Source organism: Archocentrus centrarchus, chromosome 13 (assembly GCF_007364275.1).
Source record: "Archocentrus centrarchus isolate MPI-CPG fArcCen1 chromosome 13, fArcCen1, whole genome shotgun sequence".
NCBI lineage: Eukaryota > Metazoa > Chordata > Actinopteri > Cichliformes > Cichlidae > Archocentrus > Archocentrus centrarchus.
The window spans coordinates 24,099,125-24,120,070 of record NC_044358.1 but is presented as its reverse complement, the minus strand read 5'-3'; the positions used below and the strand labels follow the sequence as shown (position 1 = coordinate 24,120,070).

The 20,946-nt window shown below is 42.2% G+C and overlaps 1 protein-coding gene across 2 annotated transcripts; it reads right to left on the bottom strand.

Moving 5' to 3' along the window:
* Nucleotides 1–3,243: 3,243 nt before the first annotated feature.
* On the bottom strand, nucleotides 3,244–20,134 carry capn12 (calpain 12). Of its 2 annotated transcripts, XM_030745363.1 has the most exons (22): nucleotides 19,899–20,134; nucleotides 18,995–19,064; nucleotides 18,088–18,206; nucleotides 12,575–12,708; nucleotides 12,285–12,456; nucleotides 12,131–12,214; nucleotides 11,412–11,497; nucleotides 11,240–11,317; nucleotides 10,991–11,154; nucleotides 10,626–10,891; nucleotides 10,502–10,513; nucleotides 10,299–10,372; nucleotides 9,657–9,779; nucleotides 8,727–8,763; nucleotides 8,560–8,631; nucleotides 8,414–8,459; nucleotides 8,054–8,115; nucleotides 7,681–7,749; nucleotides 7,483–7,561; nucleotides 7,253–7,369; nucleotides 5,758–5,810; nucleotides 3,244–5,678 (listed from the first exon to the last, which is right to left on the bottom strand). In XM_030745363.1, exons 1-22 carry the CDS (start codon nucleotides 20,097–20,099, stop codon nucleotides 5,652–5,654), a joined length of 2,145 nt encoding a protein of 714 aa, XP_030601223.1. In that variant the 5' UTR covers nucleotides 20,100–20,134; the 3' UTR covers nucleotides 3,244–5,651. The 2 variants fall into 2 exon arrangements, with proteins under 2 accessions (XP_030601223.1, XP_030601224.1); XM_030745364.1 differs by lacking the exon at nucleotides 10,502–10,513.
* Between the last annotated feature and the right edge of the window lie 812 nt (nucleotides 20,135–20,946).

Genomic DNA, 20,946 nt, shown 5'->3' with positions numbered 1-20,946 from the left:
CTACTCACATTCTCAGATTTTGCCCACCTAAAAAAGTACATTTTGCTTTGCCACTGGTAGTCTAACTTATCTGAGGATCTTCATAGATCTTCCAGATGAAAGTTTTTTTGTTTGCTTCTGTCACATTGCTGAAAGCACAGGTGAATTAATTATGTTGTGGCCCTGTGTTTCCCTGTGCCATAGACTTGCATGTTAGCTTAATTGGTGATTCTAAACTGGCTGTAGGCGTGGATGTGAGTGTGAATGCTTGTCTGTCTCGCTGCGTGATGTCCACAGTGTAGACCGCCTCTTGCCCTGTGCCTGCTGAGTTCCTCCTGGGACCCTGAACTGGTTTGTTATGGATAAAGTCTAATGCCCACAGGTGGATAAGAGGAAGCAATATTCTGTATGCAAATAATAGCATGAGAAGTGGTTGTCAGGTATTTGATGTTATTTCAACAACACTCCACTGCTTGATTTGGTGCTGACCTTTCATTGTCTGTAGCATTACAACTGACAGTGTTTGATTAACCTGGTAACGAGTAAAAGGCCACTAATTTAAATAAATTGTAAGGAAAACACCTAGTTTGTTTAATACCAGTTTTATTGAAAAGCTGGATTCCAGTTTCTTTGTATGGCATGAACCTTTTCTCTTATAAATCCCTAAAGCACTTTCTGACCTTAAGTTACCTCACATAAAAAAGACTTTTATAAACACGGTGAAGCAAAGAATTTAAATTTTACTGTCCAAACAAAATCCAAACAGACACCTACACACGGAAATCAATAAAAAAAAAGAGAAAAAGCGAAAAAAGAGAAAAGCTAAAAATCTATAAATTCACTTGAAAGATATAATGTTGCTGTCTGAAGTGAAGGTGCAATAAAAAGGGAGTCTGAGTGAGATGTTACATCACCTCATTATTTCTGTGCCAGAGTCACTGACTGTGAAACACCTGGACAACCATCTATAGCAGTCTGCCATTTAGAAAATAAATAGCAACAACAGGAAGAGGAACGGAAAGGGGAGAGGTGCATAATGTAGATGCAAATGCTGATATTTGCCTCTCAAATCATCAGCCGTCACTCTCCAAGACTTGTAAATAAACACACAATAAATATGCCCCACGCCCCATGCCAGAATACACTCACATCTTAAAATACCGCAGCTCTGACGACTGAGATAGTACTGCTCATCAAATTTATGCGTGAGCAAACCCAGTCTAAATTTGCACCCAGTGAGCCAACTTACGCAAGCCTCCCTGGTCTCCCTCCTGTCTATACAATGGCTTAAAATCTCACAGTTCTCAAAGCATCCCAGCTCTCCCCATATCCCACCCCCACACTGTACACTACAACTTCGGGACTATTCTTGTACCAGCCCCCGCCGCTGTGGCACAAAAATACCAGCACCTCCAAGAACAGACGCCAAGCCTGTCAGAGCATCATCACATCCCACAGGACAGCTGGGGGGGAAGAGGAGGGAGGACGGCGCAAAGAAAGAAGGGGAGGAGAGCAGGTGGAGGGATGAGCACAGCTGCTGTCGAGAGAGAAGAACCAACAGAGAAAATACAGACTTTATACGAGGGAGAGGACACAGTTTTATCTTGGCAGATCAGCCACAAACTGTTTCTCTTTATCTTGGTATGACGGCGCCCGCCTGAGCTGCTGCTCTCCTCAGGAAGTGTGGGCTGTGATGCCACAATATTTACAAGGATCATTAGAGATACCAAATCAATCAGAATAACCTCTAAAAAGGTTAGTGCTCATTACCTTTTAAGACCTTTAGGATGTACAAGCAGTAAAAGTTTTAATGGTTATCTCAATGCTGCCTTATGGATAGATGAATGACAAGAGCTGTGAAGCTGCAATTATTGAATAACAGTAAAATGTGCTTATAGTACTGTGCAAAAGTCTGGAGCCACCCTCATTTCTTTAGAAAAATGGGAAATAGATGCAGAAGTTTATTGAAACATGTTCAAACATACATAGAAATACAGTATACAAGACAAAAACAAAGTCTGTACAATTCTAAAAAACAGTGTGTTTGTGATTATTGCCATTCTGAAAAAATGAAGCCATTGCCAATCAGATGCTTTCCACGTGGTATTGTATGGTGGATCAAAATCTGATGGCATTTTTCTACATTCATAATCCCATTAATTTTGACAAGATCTCCAGTACCACTGGCTGAAATGCAGCTCCAAAACATGACAGAACTTCTACAGTGTTTTACATATGGCTGTATACACTCACTGTTGCACCTCTCTCCTGAACTCGTCTGTACATACTGACAAGCCAAAAATTTCAAATTTGGATTCATCACTCCATAAATGATAACTGATTTTCAGTCCAGTTCTTGTGTAATGTGGCATACCTTGGCCTTTTCTTACAGTTTCCCTTACTTAAGAATGACTTCTTGATAGCTGCCCTTCCACTGAGACCATTTCTGATGAGGCTTCAGATGCATCAATCAAGTCCTGTGTCAGGTCTTTGCAGCCCCCCCCCTCCCCCTTTCTCGAGCACTTACCTTCATAGGGTAGTGGTTAACACATTTGCTTAGCAAGTAAAAAGTTACACAAATCTCCTTTGGGGTTGCATTGAGAAGGACATATGGTGCAAAACTCTGCCAAATCAAACATGAGCAGCTACCTACTGTGGCGACCCCTTGTGACAAGGAAGCAGCAGCTTTCATCTGCTGTAGATAGTTTTCTAGGTTAGGAAGTTCTTTCATTTTCCGCTTGTCCAGTTTCCTCAAATTTTTTGCAGACCATGCTGAGAATGTGGGATTGGATATCTGGAATAAATTGCCTTTTTTAAAAAAATATAAATAATAAAAACAGTAGATAGTCCCCAGAAGATAAATCCTCATGACCTGTGTGTGCACTCTTGACTTTCCTTCTCACACCACAATAAAACTGATATTGGTACTTTTTTTTTTTTTTTGCCCACAGCAGCTTTTATGAGCAGTGGAGTGAGACAGGAAATGAGGGAAAGATACAGAGGAAGACACGCAGGCAAATTGCCGATAGTCCAGGACTTTAACCCGCGCTGCCTGCACCGTAATGCGGCATATGTATGTGGTTGCTGGCTTCACCACTAAGCCACACGGGCGCCTAGACATTGGTACTTTTGAGTGAAATGGTGCAGATATTTAATTATCACACATTCATGATCCTTATGTCATCAACCAGCTCAGACAAAAAAAAAGAGAGATCAAGGAGTTTTTAAAGAACAGAAATTTATTTGATGAAATTAAACTAAAAAGAAACATACCAAAAACAAACCACAGGCTTGCTTGCTGGAGAGAAGAGCAAAAGTTAGCTACCAAGTCTTTTTACAATTAGCCAAGTGCCAACAGGCGCACTCTCTCTCAGTCCCTAACCCCTCACACCCTGCCCACTTCCTACACGAAGCCAGAAAGAGGAAGGACAGAGCAGGCAGGGTCATGACACCCAGAAGTTGAACCAAAGCCTGAGGTTTACTCCTCAATAGAAATTGTAAAAGCCTCAGAGAGCACTAGATGAACAAATTTTCACCATCATGTAGTCAAAGTTTCGACTTGTTTAATATGTACAGCACCTGCAAAATTAATGTTAATTAGCAGGTCTTCACATTCCAAGGTTCTTCCAGTAACCTCTCCTCTTAATTTAGCGAGGCTCCTTCAGCCACCCCAGAGCTTCTTGAGGCTCTCCCAATTCAGTATGAGAGAGTAGAGTGGTCTTTTAGTAAATATCATGAGTCCTGGTGAGGAGGACCCGAATGCAAGAATCAGGTAGACAGAATAATGAGAAGTGAGCCTTTTATTTTGATTGAAGGCAAAGTCCAAGAATATAACCTCGATGCAGCACACGAGGGGAGCCAAACAGACTCTCTGACAAAGGCTACTGTGGAGTGGAGACAAGAGTGGAAAAAGGCACAGGTGAAAGTAACTAAAAAAAGGTGAAAACAAGACAATCAGACAAACAGGAAGTCAAATCCAAAACGAGACACCAGGGAAAATTATCAAAGTAAAACAAGAAACAACCAAAAAGACAGCTGCTAAACACATGTACCAGAAAACTCCAACTTAACATGACACAGAGAACTGAGTAAAGAGGTACGAGTACTAACAAGCTCAAGTCAAAAACCAAAAATATCATAATAAAAATGAATTGTATCATAAGAATAATAAACCGAAAGCAAGAACCCAAAACTTAACACAAAAGTCAAAAGATTTATACAATAAAGCAGCAAAACACTAGACAAAAATCAATATTCGATAACAGGAAACAGGAGAATCCAAACCTGAAAAAAATATAACCAGTCTCAGGGACACGCAGTACTGCTGAAGGACTCATTAACTATCAGGTTGCTCCTGATTCATTCTTTAATAACTAAGAAAAGTTTTTCTCTCACTTATTTTGAAATGTTGCCATAATATACTCTAAACATCAACATGACGCCTCGCCTCTCTGATAGCACAGTGTCATTCAGCACCACTGTGCCTCACTGCAGCCTCCAGTAGCTGCCAGCCTGGCTCTACACTATTAGTCTTGTTTCTTGTGGCTCATTTTACAAGCCCTCTCCAGGATGAATACACACAGATAAGAAGGAGCAACAAAAAAACAGCAAAAAAAATAATAAAGCAGGTGTATGTGAAGAAGAGGCCTTACACAGAGTGGAATCATGAGAACCACCCTCTATGGGTCCTTCCTGTCTCTCTCTCTCTCTCTGCTCTCCCTGCCTTTTGTCTCCTCCTCTCTCTATCACAATGTAAATGGACGGTTGCCGAGGGCAACCTGTGTGTACTCACCTAAGGATGAACAGGAGGTGGTGTGTGAGTAAAGGGGCTATTAATAGCAGCATGTGTAGAAAAGGACATTTGCTCGCTTGCATGCGCATGTGTGTGTGTGTGTGTGCGCACACCTGTGTGTGTATGTGTGTTTGAAAGAGAGTGAGAGTGCGAGCAAGCCAGCAGGGAGGAGGAGGAGGATGCAGATTGTGAGACTCAGACATTTACTAGAGAGAACAGGAGGGTGGAGAAAGGGTGAGGGATGGATGGATGGATGGAGGGATGGAGGGAGTGAGGGAATGTAGTGGAGGAGGGGGCGAATGTGTGTTGACGCTGTACGTGGCGTCAGTGCGATAAGAATAGAGATAGTGCGTGTAGCTGAGACATCACCCTCACACCCTCCGTGGGGCAGGCAGCACTCTCTGAATGTCTGTGTGTGTTAATAAGTGCTTATATCTCAGGGTACGCTCACGTACGCGTGGATGAGTAAACTGTTCGGGTTGAAGTTTTTTTTCCAGGTGGGTAATTGAAGTCATGCGTACCGTTTCTTCACATTAATTTTTAGAAATCCATTTTCAAACTAATTTTTAAACCTTTATGTTCTAAAAGAGCAAACTGAGAACATGATAATGATTTTTAACAAAAAAATAATGTTCACTCTAAATAAGACAAAAGCACTGAGAACACCTTTAAACTCACACTGGTTATTAGGAAACTCATTTCTATTACAATGTGGAGTTATATAATTGGATTTGATTACAAATTATAGGAAAGCACCGTTAAGCAAGAATACATCAAAAGCACAGCAAGCAGGAGCAGTTTTAAACTAAAATGTATTTAATGTGGGCTTTTGCCTGCAGCTCATCTGGGTCCGTGTGGAAACGCTCTTCATAAAACCTCTTCAAATTGTCATAAACTGAAGCAGCCACTGCGGAGGGACATCAGCAGAAAATTAAAAGCCTGTTCAGGTCCAGGTCAGTACATAACAGAGTGTGTTTGATACTCACAGAGTTGATCCCTCTGTCTTTCACCTCCTGACTGGTCTCAGATTCATACAGAGCTGAGGAGAGGAGCAGAAGTGATGACTGCATGTAGTACATTTGAGCAATGGCTCAACAATCGACTCATCGCAGCCGGAAAATTTTCACTGAGGTGGCCAGGTTGAGACCATTACTTACATCAAGGTGACACAATAACTGATGCCTCGTTATTTGTGCTTTTTTTTGTTGCCTTTAATTTTTTGGTTATGCGCTCTTATCGTTTATATAGGCATGACTGCCATGTAGAAGTACATTGTAAGGACTCATAGAAAATAAGCTGTTTTTAATTTGACCATCAGTTATATTAAAATATCTGTAATGTTGTTAAACTTAATTTTATTAAATTGTTGGTGAAATTCACAGGATTAAAATGCACTTGGAGGAAAATTTTATTTATCAGACTAAGTCTGAAGAAGTGCAGCTGTGCCCAAAATGTTACTTCCTCATGGCTTTGGCAATAAATTTTCCTCCAGGAGCTTCTCTGGTGTGCAGACTTTCTTTTTTTTTTTTTGCTTAGTTTTTGCTCTTGTTACTGCACCCTTTTAACCCCTCTTTGGATGTACGTGTTCTCATTACCTTACAATGCACTTCCATCCACTTTATTAGATACACTTTTCTAGTACTGGGCTGGACTTTCTTTTGCCTCCAGAACTGCTTTAATTCTGCCATCAGAAGAGGATCAGTTGGTACTAAGGGGCCCAATGTGTGCCAAAAACTGTTGATACAAGACAGGATGGATCCAAGCTTTCATGCTGTTTACTCCAAATTGTGATCCTACCATCTGAATGTTGCAGAGACTCATCAGACCAGGCAACATCTTTCCAATCTTCTGTCATCTAATCTTGGCACGTTTGGGCAAACTGTTGCCTCAGTTTCCTGTTCTTAGCTGACAGCAGTGACACGAGGTGTGGTCTTCTGCTGCTGTAGCCCATCTGCTTCAAGGTCTGATGTGTTGTGCATCCAGAGACGCTCTTCTGCATACCTTGGCTGTAATTTGAGTGGCTTATCATCTTGAAGCAGTCTGGCCATTCTCCTCTGACCTCTGACCTCAAAAAGGTATTTTTACCCAGGAGACTGACGCTCACTGGATATTTTCTAGCTACTAGCTAGTCTAGCTAGTTTTGACTGGTTTATATATGGTTATTTTAGGTTATTTTAGTCTAGTGGTCACATACACAGGGGTCATGCTTCCTCCTAAAGTTCACGAAATAAATCTGAGATCATTGATGGAGGAAGAAGTAAGAAGAAAAAAAAAAGTAGGATTTCCAATTGTACAAATCTGTAATATTTTTTGTGTGGGAGTTTTTGTGTGTTTGACAACATGTGGCATAACTTCACAGTCACACGTCATAACACACGAGGACTGAAACTAACAACAATAAAGGTTGAGCTAAATTTGCACAGCAATGTACACATGGACGATAGATGTGTACATATAGGTGTGTGTTTGTGTGTGTGTTACCAAAAAGCTTGCGCAGCCTGGTGACACATGACACAAAGCCATGGAAGGGCATGTGCAGCTCTCCAGATGTGAACCGCTCAGACAGCAGATGAACCACCTTGTTATCACACTGGAATTCTGGAAAACAGAGGGACAAGTGAAGGTGTAAAGCCAAACTGTGCGTGTGTGTGTGTGTGTGTGTGTGGGGGGGGGGGGGGGGGGGGTGCGTGTGCGTGTACATGCACGCATACCCATAGCCTGCAGTGCTGTGCTGAGTTCAAAGCGGCTCATGCTTCCAGAAGAGTCCTCATCGAACTGAGTAAAGACAGACTAAAGAAAAGAGCAGCATCAGTAAAAGCAACATGACTCTCATCCACACACACACACACACACACACACACACACACACACACACACACACACACACACACACACACACTGAGCTGTACCTGCAGATTACGCAGACTGGCCAGCAGGGTTCCTGCTTGCTCACGGCTGAGAGAGCAGCGCCCTTTCGTCTGCCAGCACAGTTAAGGACATCTCAACAGGACAGAAGACGGAGAGATAAAGTTATAAGGAAGGAGCGTGATCGTGAACAGCAGGGTGAAACAATGACTCAACTGCAGAAGTCAGCAAGCGTCTGCCCCGAGGAAGTGTAAAACCAACAAAGGTCAGTCTGGTTTCTAACAGCTGCAGCTGTAACATGAAAAACAGCAGGACGTGCCTACAGCACAGACAGTGTCAACATGGACTGCCGTGCACCGCAAGCAGAAGACTGGTATGTGAATGATATTAAAGAATAAACCGAGGACAAAAGGATACATCCTCTCCAAAGATGAGCTCCCTGCACGTCTCCAAAGGCAGATGGTAATCTTTCTCAAGAACTGTGATTAGGGAAGAAAGGCGCAGATTGATACAGAGGGAGAAAATAAGGGTTTAAATTGGTTTTAGCTGAGGAAAGGTGAAGGTGAGGACAAGCGTCGTCACTTTTATTACTAAACCAAGTTCAATTTACTTTATCTGACTGTGTATGAGCCTCTGTCTAGACTGGTGACCTCTGTGGCTGCACTGTTCAAACTTGTGAAGGAGCTACTTTGCTCCCATCTGGTGGCCACTATAGGCATTACAGACAAGTACAGATGCTACTAAACTGGCTTCTAGTGAGAGAGTGGATGGTCTGACCTGAGTTGAACAGCTTCATGAGCTCTTTGACATTCAGCCTGTCATCCTGCAGACAGACATAAGAAAAAGTTTAGCTCAATAGTTGAAAATACACTTTCTTTACTTGGTGAGATAAGCATAAACTGGATGGGTGCGATGATTCCTACTGTGCCAGCCTCCTTGTCAAAAGACTTCTGAACTGTCCCTTGATCCTCTGGGGAGACAGGAGTGGTCATCACCTGATAGAAACAAACAAATATAAAAATGCTATAGCTTTTTAGTGCCTGCTGTCACCCAGTACTGTATTCTATACAGAAGAGCTTCGTGAACTCACTTGTGACAAGCTAGAGGTGCAGGTCACGTCTTGAGTCCTGGAACACAAAGACCACGTCAGATTGTTGGGGTTTGTTGGAAAGTTATACTTTTAAAAAGTCTGGCTTACTCACTTGCACAAAAATAACTGTGGTAAAGTGTTAGGATGCTTTAGGTTACCTGAGTAACGGTAACAATACCATAACAATTAAAGGTCCTGCAGTCTAATTTTTACTTGAAAGCATTACCAGAAAAATGACTCACAATGCATAATAACTGTTTAGCTTCTGCACGTCAGTTATTATCTGATGCAACCTGATAAAAATAAAGATCTTCATGCACTTCATGGTCTCTACTGATAACACTCCTGTAGGAAGCTTTATCACTTTTATACTGTATGTGACATCATTTAAATCCAGCGTGTGCAGATCTAATCACATAAACACCTGAAAATACTATGAAGAGTCATCATACTTTTTTTTGTTTGTTTTTGAGCTGGCCTTTTGGGGTAAATAGTACCTTAACTGCCTCTGAAATTAGGTGGAGTACAAGACTAAAACTGCATTACTACAAATACTTCACAATTTAATTTACAGAAAGCTAATATAATATAGGTTATTGGTATGGCGCCAGCTTGTTTTATAAGCTGCTTGCAGTGCTTTATATGAAACATCAGTATGACATATAATTCAGTCTGATAGGTATGAGGAAGTGTGGGTGAGTATGACTGTGCTGTTCAGTGTGAGTGTTGCAGCAGGTGATTCAGGCGTGCAAATGAACCCTCAGGAAGTGGGTTTATGATTTGACAGAATATCTATGACGAGGGTAGATGCAGTGAGACGCACACACAACACTAAAAATTCACGCATGTAATCAGAGCTGGGGTTTTTTTTCTGTTTTTTTTTTTTAATTTCTGCGTTGGGGAATCAAAGCTAAATTTCCTCCATCTCACCCAAGAGTGTTTCCGGACTTGGAGAAAACGCGGATGAAGAACTCTCCAGGGTTGTTGGGGCGAAAGGTGGATACCACAATGACATAATTGCCCGGATCCAGACGCATCTTTCTCCACACAGCCCTGCAGGACAAACATTACATTTATGAATTTTAACCAACAAGCTATCAAATTCTATATACAAAAATGTCACGTACACACTGCTCAGAAACATTAAGGGAATGATTGATCATCACACTACAACACAATGTCAGTTAAACTTCAGGGATATCCATATAGCATAAACCACTGTGAATGAATTTCACCTGCTTTGGGGCAAATCAAAGTGACACAATGTGTGCTGAAGAGGCAACAACAAGGCAAGCTTGTGTTCTTGTCACTAGTAGCAACATGAGACTGTACCTGCAGCATGCTCATCCACATTAGACTAGACTAGCCAGAGGCAAAATTCTCTCACATAAAAATGACTTCACCGTATTTCCAGTCTCAAAGTGTGTCAAATATTCTGCACAGCAGTGACCAGCATCATGATCTGCATGTGTTGGGGCCACGATGGGAACACTTGGTTCTGCCTGTGTATTGCAGTCAGAACAGTGAAGGTGCTGACTGCTGGGTGTTTATGGAGTCATGTCCATCTTGTACCTTTGAGCTTTGTACTTCCCAGAACGACCCACTGGGCGATTTTTCATAAAGAAGTTCCGGTCCAGACAAGCGTTCTGCGGTTATAGTGGAAAAAAATGAATATAAATGGGTTGAGAGTTTCACAAGAGTCATTGAGAAATGCAAATCATATTAATTTACACAGATAAAGTTATATAAATAATTGATCATTTTTAGATACTTGCCTCAGAAGGAACCTGGGGGGGGGGGGGGGGGGGGGGGGGGGGGGGGGGGGGGGGGGGGGAGTCGTGAGTGTGTAAAGATGAAAAGTTAAGGTGTTGAGACAAAAAAGCTGAATGAATATGGCACCTTGTAGACGTGGAACGCGATGAAGAGGAAGTTGATTTTATCCTTCTGCCTGCGGTGTTTCTGCAGCAGCTCCACCAGCACCGTGCACTGCTTGGTTTTCTGCTTCGGTTTCTCTGCTTTCTTCTTCTTCTCTGGGGTCACAGCCTCACCTTCCATTGCATCTTCATCATCCTCGTCATCATCTGCCTCGTCGTCTTCTTCCTCATCCTCATTCTCATCCTTCTCATTAAGAACCAGCGTAAACTGGGGATTTTTATAGAATGTTCCTGAGAAAAAAAGAAGTAAAGACAACAGCGCTTGGCAAGGGAAACGATCCCAGTAAAGCTCAGATGAATAGTGATGCAGATGTGAATCTGGAAACGTACTGTTATTTTTGCGGCTACCACCAGCAGAAATCCCTGATACCCAGCATCCTTCAAATGCGGTGATGGTCCAGGTGGCAGGTGTGCTTCCTTCCTCGTAATTGTCTGGATTCACACTGCAGAACTCCACGACATCAAAGAGTTTGCTGAAGTCCTCGGCGCTGATCCTAACAGAGATGATGCTTCACATCAGAGCTCTTACAGCTGCGAGAGGCTTGTTCACAGGTTTAAGTTATAGTGTCTTCTTCCTACCAGAACTCTCCATCTTCACTTGATTTCATCTCAAGCCTTTCCTTTTCTGTCTGCTCCACATTATCCCAGTTTTTATCCCTGCAATCACGCACATGCAAAGAGAAACCCAACATCTGTGGATGTTCTGTGAACTGCGAGTGAGCGTGTTCACTTGAGTAACATGCACACTCACTTGTCACTCCAGGGTCCGCAGTATTCTACAAAACCCCAGGGGTTTCTCAGCCTCAGCAACAGAATCTCATCTGACACTTTTGTCAACTAAAAGGCAAACAGAAAAGAAGCTTGCAAATCATGCAGGAAGTCTTATTTTGAAAGGAAAGTTTCTCTGTATTATTATTTGTATTAAATTGGAGATGGAATAAAATTAGATGGATGTTGCAGATGTGATGACCACGACTGTAGCACAGTAAAAAAAAAAAAAATCTCAGCACATGAAAAAAGTCATTTGGGAAAAATTATTAAGACTAGGAAATCTTAAAATGTATAATTAAATGAAAAATGATCAAACTTTTTCTCCTGGAGAAGGTCATGTGATAAGGTCAAAAGTCCAGGAATGGCTACTGAGGGAACTCACGGTGACTATAGATTGACAAGCATTACATACCATGAGATTAAATTGCGTTTTAGTGTGATAAGATTATGTTATTGACTTGGTTGATTATTGTTCAGCTTAATCTTTTTTTGATTTGATGCAAGATTAGATGACTTTAGATAAAAGAAGGTTCGATTATAATTCAATTACATTTCAAGATAAGATTAAATCCAGTTAAATTAAGATGAAATACAAATAAGATTACATTTAATGTCACACTAAATTACATTGGCTCAGAACAAAATAAGGTAATGTGAGATGGCATGAAAATTGCAATAACTCATCTTTGTGATACGTGCCTTGTCGGTGTCAGTTATGGCGTATGCGTGGCCCTTTATCAGCCCGTCTCCTGTCACCTTACCAATATCACAAGAGTTCTTGGCCTGTTAAGACAAAGATAGATTAACATCCACGTGTAGAGTGTCAACATCTTGAGTTTGGTGCTGCATATACCTGAATGAAGCAGCTGAGCAGGCTCCCTCGGGACAGGGCAGCAGTCAGAGACCTCCAGAGGACTCGAGGGGTACGAGATGAGATGTTCAGCGAGCGGGCGATGCCTCCTGTGAAATCCTCCATCCCCTCTGAAATGTTGCCCCCCTTCAGGCTCCCATAGGATCCGATTAACCTACATACAAGAGGTGAGAAATGCTGCTATCTCTAGTAGCGACATAACACAGACAGAAAAAGAGTGGGTGATCTCAGACATTACAGCCCAGAAACATATGCTGGTTGTGGCAACTGACTTGGCATAGGCCTTTTCCACCAGGGCGCTCCAAAACTCATTGCGGGTGCGAGAGTAGCTGAAGAGCAGACGGCCTTCGCGTATTGGCAGCCTGTCATCCACAACCACCTCCACCCACTCACCATACTGCCAGAACTGCACAGAGGGAGAGAGAGAGACGGCAACAGGATAAGGGAGATGGTGAGAAGAGAGGAGGAGAGGATGTAATGAGTCAGGAGGAAATGTAATGAGGAGGAACAGAAGAGTGTGAACATGAACTTTAGAATCAACTGTTTTCTTTTAGCCACCTGGGGTCAGTAGAAACAAACTAAACTATATTGCCAAAAGTATTCACTCACCCGTCCAAATAATTGAATTCAGGTGTTCCAATCACTTCTGTGGCCACGGGTATATAAAACCAAGCACCTAGGCATGCAGACTGCTTCTGCAAACATTTGTGAAAGAACGGGTCGCTCTCAGGAGCTCAGTGAGTTCTAGCCTGGTACCATGATAGGATGCCTGTGCAACAAGTCCAGTCGTGAAATTTCCCCGCTACTAAATATTCTACAGCCAACTGTTACAGGTATTATAACAAAGTGGAAGCAATTGGGAATGACAGCAACTCAGCCACAAAGTGGTAGGCCATGTAAAATGACAGAGCGGGGGTCAGCGGAGAGGAGAGGTCGCCAACTTTCTGCACCCCTTTAGTTCCAGTGAAAGGAACTCTTAATACTTCAGCATACCAAGAAATCTGGGACAATTTTAAATTCCCAACTTTATGGGAACAGTTTGGGGATGGGCCCTTCCTGTTCCAACATGATTGCGCACCAGTGCACAAAGCAGGGTTCATAAAAACATGGATAGGTGAGTATGATGTGGAAGAACTTGACTGGCCTGCACAAAGTCCTCAATCCAACAAAATACCTTTGGGATGAATTAGAGCAGAGACTGTGAGCCAGGTCTTCTCATCCAACATCTGTATCTGACCTCACAAATGTGCTTCTGGAAGAATGTTCAAAAATTCAGATAAACACACTCCTACCCTTTGTGGAAAGTGTGCCAAGAGAGTTGAATCTGTTATAGCGGCAAAGGGTGGGCTGATATCATATTAAATTTTATGTATTAAGAATGGGATGACACTCAAGTTCATTTAGTTGTGAAGGCAACCAAGCGAGTACTTTAGGCAATATAGGGTATATTAGCAATGCGCAACAGTCCCGCCTTTAAATAGTTAGTGAGACTCTGCTACTTCTCTGTGTCAAGCTGACCTTGCTGAATGAAAGACTCCATACTGCCATGTTTTATTTCCAAGTAATCTTTCAGATATGCCCCATGTTGACGTATGTGTGATATTTTATTACACAGTGTTCTGAGACAGATAACTTTTTTCTCTAAGTATTCTAGGCTTACAGTCCCTCTTGGTCAAAAACATGCTCTGTACTGTTCTTTGACCCCTTTGCAAAAGTAAATAAGCCCCAAACAGACAACCCTGGTTGAGCTCATATTTCCATAACAATTTGTGATCATATTCAGCAGACACAGATGAGTTGGCTTTCATGCTTCTGGTAACTTGTACGTCCCGGATTCACTATTTCTAGAGAAAGTCTCAATATTGGAAACTTTTAATTTTAATAATGAAAGCTATTCTGATTTTTAATAAGTTTTCTGAGTTTGAATCTATTGGCCAGAGTTTTGAAGTTCTCCTTGTGTCTGTGTGGGTTCCTTCCAGGCATTCCGGCTTCCCACCACAGTCCACAAATATGCATTTTAGGTTAATTCGTGATTCTTAATTGGCCAACTGTGGGAATGGTTGCCTGCCTCTCTGTGTTTGCCCTGTGAAAGACTGACAACCTGTCAGGGGTGTACCCAGTCTTTCACCCTGTGGCAGCTTAACTGAATTGGATAAGTGGAAGAAAATGGACTATAATACTTCAGTTATTAGTTTAATATTGATTAACTATAGGTAAGTTTATGTGTGAAAATTGAAAGGTTTATAAAGGACAATTTAAAAACAACAACTCGTGAGACTGTTACTGGTCATGACTTGAGGTGTGTACACAACAGCAGCTAAAAGCAGGCTTACACTGGTCTTTCATGGCTGCTGCTGTGTGTGTGTGTGTGTGTGTGTGTGTGTGTGTGTGTGTGTGTGTGTGTGTGTGTGTGTGTGTGTGTGTGTGTGTGTGTGTGTGTGTGTGTGTGTGTGTGTATACAGGTGTCCCAGGAGGAGTCACTACCTGCATGTCTGAACTGCTCTCCCATTACCCTGACAGGGCAGAATGAATTCCCAGTCCTTCTGTCCTGCTTGTTCAGTCATGCCACATTTCTCTTAAGGTCCAGAGCTCCGAGCCAAAATAACCACTTACCGATGTGTCTGCTTCTGGAAGATTCGTGTTTCTATGAAGATGATATTTTATTGATCTGAGCAGGTTAGAGCCAGTGAGTGATGAACTCTCTAGATAAGAATCAGCGCTTCTAATGAGGTGATAAATATTTGGGTTTATGTGTCTCTCCTTACTTGGGAGGCCTTGGTGCAGTAATGACTCCAGGATGAGTTGATACGTGTCCCAGCTGCCTTCATTAAATACCAGAGTTGTGGCACAGCAGCTTAGCAAGAAGACATCGTACAGAAACATCTCAGAGGACAGAGCCAGATCAGATAAAATATATATTAGTTCAGGGAATCTCTCCTTACATTTAAGGGGTGTGTGATTAACTATGTGCATGATTATGTAACATAATTAATTATGCTTATATACTGGCCTTACAGTGATTAGAACTAGCAGAGCCTCAAATTAGCTCAGGCAGGACCAGACAAAAAGCTTTTAGTCTTATGTTGCATTGTGCCAAATGATAAGTGACCGCTGTCCTTTTTAAGAACTACCAACAGATGAACTTGCTTGAGGGCCACAGGGACACATTAATGAAATTTGTGTACATCATTGCTGGAATAATGAATGTAATAATATAGGTGAGCCCAAATGAACATGGGGCAACACTACACATTTTAATGGACATTTTTGGCTCCAGAGTGAGATGAATGAGTGATAACGTCCTCAAATAAAGTAACTTAAGTCAGCACTGGGTCTACGGATCTACAAGTGTCAAATAAAGAGTGTCAACAACATATAGACCATTCAAGCATAACATTCATGAGGTGGCTGTAGCTCAGGAGGTAGCGCACACTGGACAAAAAGGGCCTGTATCCGGAAAGATCTAGAATGCTCCGGAAATATCCGTGGCAGATCCAAATTTATGGATCTGTCACGTATCCGTAATGTTTCCGACGAGAACATGGGATGATCTGATCTGTCACAGATGTTTAAATGGATATTATCCAGATATTATCCGGATATGTAACGGATGTTCATTCAGAGTTTGGATTTTTCAGGGTCAATCTTGTCCGTTTACGGAGAAATCTAAAAAAACGTATCCATCAAGATCCGGTGCACATTCGTCGGGATATTGTCCGTATCTGTGACGGATACTAAGGTATCATACCTCGGATAGTACCGTATTTTAGGGCTTTTATTCCAGTGGCAGGTCACCTACTAATTGGAAGGTTGGTGGTCCAATCCCTGGCTACTCCAGTCTGCATGCCAAAGTATTCTTGGGCAAGATACTGAACCCAAAGTTACTCTCTGATGCAACTGTTTGAGTATGACTGTGTGTGAATGTTAGATAGAAAGCACTTAGTTGTAGAAAGAAGTGCTTGTATGATTGTGTGTGAATGAGGCATGTTGTATAAAGCACTTTGAGTACTCAAAGTAGAGTAGAAAAGTGCTATGTAAGAATTTATTATGACCGCTGACAGAATAACTCTGATTATCACTTCATCATGGCACCTGCTAGTAGGTGGCATATATTAGGGAGCAAGTGAATATTTTATCCTCAAAGTTGATGTGTTAGAAGCAGGAAAAATAGTCAAAAATAACCATTTGAGCGAGTTTGACAAATTCCAAATTGTTATGTCTAGACAACTGTGTCAGAGCGTCTCCAAAACTGCAGCTCTTGTGGGGTGTTCCTGGTCTGCAGTGGTGGTCAGTATCTATCAAAAGTGGTCCAAGGAAGGAACAGCGGTGAACCAGCAACAGGGTCATGGATGGCCAATACTCACTGATGCACATGGAGAGCAAAGGCTGGTCTGTGTGAACACCTGGCACCGGGTGCACTATGGGAAGAAGGCAAGGCAGCAGAGGCAGTGTGATGCTGTTGGCAATGCTCTGCTGGGAAAGCTTGGGTCTTGCCATCCATGTGGCTGTTACTTTGACACGTACCACCTACCTAAGCACTGATGCAGACCATGTACACCCTTTCATGGAAACAGTATTCCCTGATAGCTGTGGACTCTTTCAGCAGGATAATGCACCCTGCCACAAAGCACAAATGGTTCAGGAATGGTTTCAGGAGCACAACAACGAGTTTGAGGTGTCGACTTGGCCTCCAAATTCCCCAGATCTCAATCCAATCAAGTATCTGTGGGATGTGCTGTAGAAACAAGGCTGATCCATGGAGGCCCCGCCTCGCAACTTGCATGACTAAACTTTCAGGGGTTTAGTGGAGTCCATGCCTCGATGGGTTAGGGTTATTTTGGCAGCAAAATGGGGACCAACACAATATTAGGCAAGTGATCATAATGTTACGCTTGATCAGTGTTCTCGGTGTTATATTACCCAGTGGTTTGTCAAGTCCTGTCAGTTTTAATTTGCTTGATTTTAAAGCTCCTCATGGAGCTTTAAAAATCAGCCAAGTGAAACAGCAGGACACTGCATACTTATGTAACAGTACTAAAGCATACCCTGCTTTATGATCTGTTTTAATCTGTGTATGAAGATAACTTACAAAATGAACATTATGTTGTATTAAATATGACTCAAAACTAGCAACTAAGACCATAAACACATCAGGGAAGAATTTACTGAGGTCGTAAATCAAGCAAGCAGTAATGTCACATTCTCATTAACTTCAATAGAATCACCCAGAGTCGCCCCCTGCTTGCCTTTAGAAAGAATGCAGGTTTAAGGCTTCACATTTGAGACTCAGAGGCTTTGGCCATGTTTTCTGTACAGTCTGTGAAGGTTCATCAGACAGAAGTGAGCTAGCAGACCTCTGCAACTGCTCCGCCTCGTTCTTTTAGGCTGATGATACATTAGCCTCTAACAGCTTGGCAGTCCCTCAAATTTTCTGTGGACGAATTGCACTGAGGGTAATGTAGGTGCTGTTTGCTACACTTTAAAGTATATCCATAATCAAAATCCATATTTACTGAACAGACAAACTCCTCAAAATATGGCTCAGTAAAATAAAAGCATTGTATCGAGTTAGATGCTAGACTGTATGAGCTCTGCTGTCTGACCCACCCTATCAACCAGCACTCCATGCCTCCTGCTGATCCAATCTAGCATGTATGATTGGATGCGATGCTGCATTGACAAAACTGTTCTGTGTTTTGGGGTAAAGAGTGAATTCCAGTTTACAGTGTTTCTCTTATGGAGGAAAAAGACCAGGAGGGTTTAGATAGAGTCTATACATACATACCCTAAAGTGGAAGATCCCTGCATAAGGGTCGCCCAGACTTTGGTTTGGTGGCACCACCTTCTCAAAGAGTGAGGGGTGCGCAGTCAGACAGGACAGGGCTGCCAGCAGCCAGCAGTCACCTGATGAACAAAAGGAAGAACAAGAAGAGCAAAGTGTGATTCATGTTAGGTGGACTGGCAGCTCTCTCTCTTTCTCACTTAAACACACACACACACACACACACACACACACACACACGCGCGCACACACACACACACACACACGTAATTAACCACATTCTTCTCCAACAGTAAACATCTGTTCTGTGTTGTAGATGTTGCAGCAACTGTTAGTATCTGTAGAAGTCAGACTGGGATGTAGTTTAAAAGGAAACACAAAACTTAGACATGAAGGCAGAGGGAGGAGGAGGAGGCAGCACTGATCTGTACTACTGACATACTCTCACACATCTGATGACACAAATCATCAATCAGGAAATCCCAGAGGTGGAAGAGGAGGAGTTTGCTTTGTGCAGAAAATAGCCATTTAGTCTATCACAAATAGGAAACAGACTGAAAAACACATATTTTAGCTGATGCTGTGGGCTAATAAAGCCATTGTTTAATGGGGTAAGAACCCCCCTGCAGATTTAGGGTTTGGTGACCACAAAGTGACACTCCTCTTTCCCTCTGGCTGCACATTAGATGTTTGACCCTTTGGGGCTCTGTGGGGCTCCGTGGGGCTCTGTGGGGCTCTGGGGTACAGCCAACATCTGAAGTCGCTTCATCCACTTTTATCCATTTAACTGGGTGTTGTGCAATCCTAGTTTTAGACATTTCAACATGACTGGTTTCATCACTCAGTCCCCCAGCAAGAAAATAAACAGATTAAAAGTTTTTATTAATTTATTTTTCTCTGATATACTCACCGAGCTGGCCCTGACAGATATCAGTGGTCGCAGTTGTGTCCTCAACAAACACAGCGTTGCGACTGATTTCCTTCAGAAACAGAACAACAAGAGAACAATTTACAAACTGCTTTCGTGACTAAGAAAGTTTTACCTCTTGCGACCCTGCATCCTCATATGGAGCCACTACATGCTGACTTTTCTACAGCCTATACTTCTTTCTGCTCAAGTATTTAATACTTTAATGTGTTACGTTGTACAAGAAACTCACTGTGCCCATTTTAATCAAAAACAGATTTTTTTCTCTCTCTCTCTCGCTCTCTCTCTGTGAAGACTCATTTTGGGAGTGTGTGTGTGTGTGTGTCTTGGGGGGGTCCACTGGAAAACCTGGATTTGTCAGAAGGATAAAAAGACTGAAATTTCACCAAATCTACAATAGAAATCATTTGTGTTGCTCTATTTTACAAAGATTTTCCTTAAAACATGTTATTTTTTATAATTACTGAAGCCCATACTTACTCAGATTTGTCTGCTTAGTTCATGTGGTTAGTCACTTTGTGACTTAATGCCAGTATATCCTACACTCGATTTAGACTATGTAAATTAGCCATTTGTCTCTTTTCTGTATAATTTATATAACTTTTTCAGTTCCTTCCTATCCCTCTTTAAAGCAGCTGCTTCCAGGAATGAGTTTTTCACACCTGGGCCGCACCTGGGTAAATCTGTCAACACCCACATCAGCGCTGCTGAGAGAGCTGAATGCAGAATGTGAGGGAAACATTTCTAAACATATACCTGCAGAGAAACGTTCTTTAACCTCAGCTTTTTGTTTTGTTTTGTTTTAATTATGCTAAATAACTCAACTTTTTTTTTTAAAAGCTCTTTACATGGATGCACAACATGTCAGTGGTCAAAACGATCGCACCTTCGGTCTCTTCCACTGAATCGCCTTTTTGGGGTCCGGGTCTTCGGGCATTCCGATGGAATTCTTCTCCGCTGGAAAGGCTGGGTCAGAGAACAGCACCCTAGATTTCAGACACTCCGTCTGAAGAGTTTCAAAGTCCTGGTCCCGAAATTTAATCGGGTTCTCAAGGGAGCCCAGAGGTGTCGCTTTGTCGGTTGCCATGATCTCAGTAGATGCACTGAAAAATTCTATCAGATGCAAAATGTGAGCGCTTAAATACAGTTTTTTAAAAAGCGCACACCCACCGGATCGGGTGAGGACTGCTGGAACGCCCCCCCGGTTCGGCCCAGCACGGAAAGGTATGCGGAGCGCCGGGGGGCGCTGCGGTAGTCAGAATAATGACACGCTGCCAGGAGCGTCTGTGATCTTTGAAGTTCATTGTCCATCAGCACCACAAAGCTTTAAGTGCAGGCAGGCGCAAAGGGGCGAGAAAGGATACAGTTACACCGGACATCTGTGCACCGCCTCAGACACCTCCGCAAATCTCTGCGAGCAAGTTCCACGAAACGTCCCTTAATTAAAACTACGAAGAAACTACAGACCTTTAAAAGGACTTCACTGCAACATGCTTTTGTTAGTGTGCGTGCAGGAGGTGCGTTTCAGAAGAGACAGAAATCACCTGTAGCAATAATTGGATTTGCCAGCATATTATTCATTTCATTCCTGCTCGGCTGTATGCAGAAACACACAGTTCTCCAACCCCAGCGCTAGGTGGCAGTCTACTCCAGCAGACTGCACACCACAACTCACTCACTGTTCACAGTAAATTATGGTAACAGCTCATTTATTCACTAAAATCTCTCTAATATTATTTTTTGATTGGAAGAAGCTCATCAAAAATTAGATATGAAAATTTTTTATTAATCATAAGCGATAAATTGACCAAAAACGTGGTACAACACGGCAGATAGATTATGTCTATATTCTGTAAAGGTCGACAAACAATACGTTTTTTTGTTTGTTTGTTTGTTTGTTTGTTTATTTGTTTATTTTATTTATTTATTTTTTA

Excerpts from the sequence above, each read along its gene's own strand:
- capn12 (XM_030745363.1), bottom strand. The coding sequence starts at position 20,099 with ATGGCAACCGACAAAGCGACACCTCTGGGCTCCCTTGAGAACCCGATT. Across the intron at positions 11,498-12,130 it reads CCATAACTGACACCGACAAG|TTGACAAAAGTGTCAGATGA; the intron begins GCACGTATCACA and ends TTTGCCTTTTAG. Across the intron at positions 11,155-11,239 it reads AGTGAAGATGGAGAGTTCTG|GATCAGCGCCGAGGACTTCA; the intron begins GTAGGAAGAAGA and ends CATCTCTGTTAG.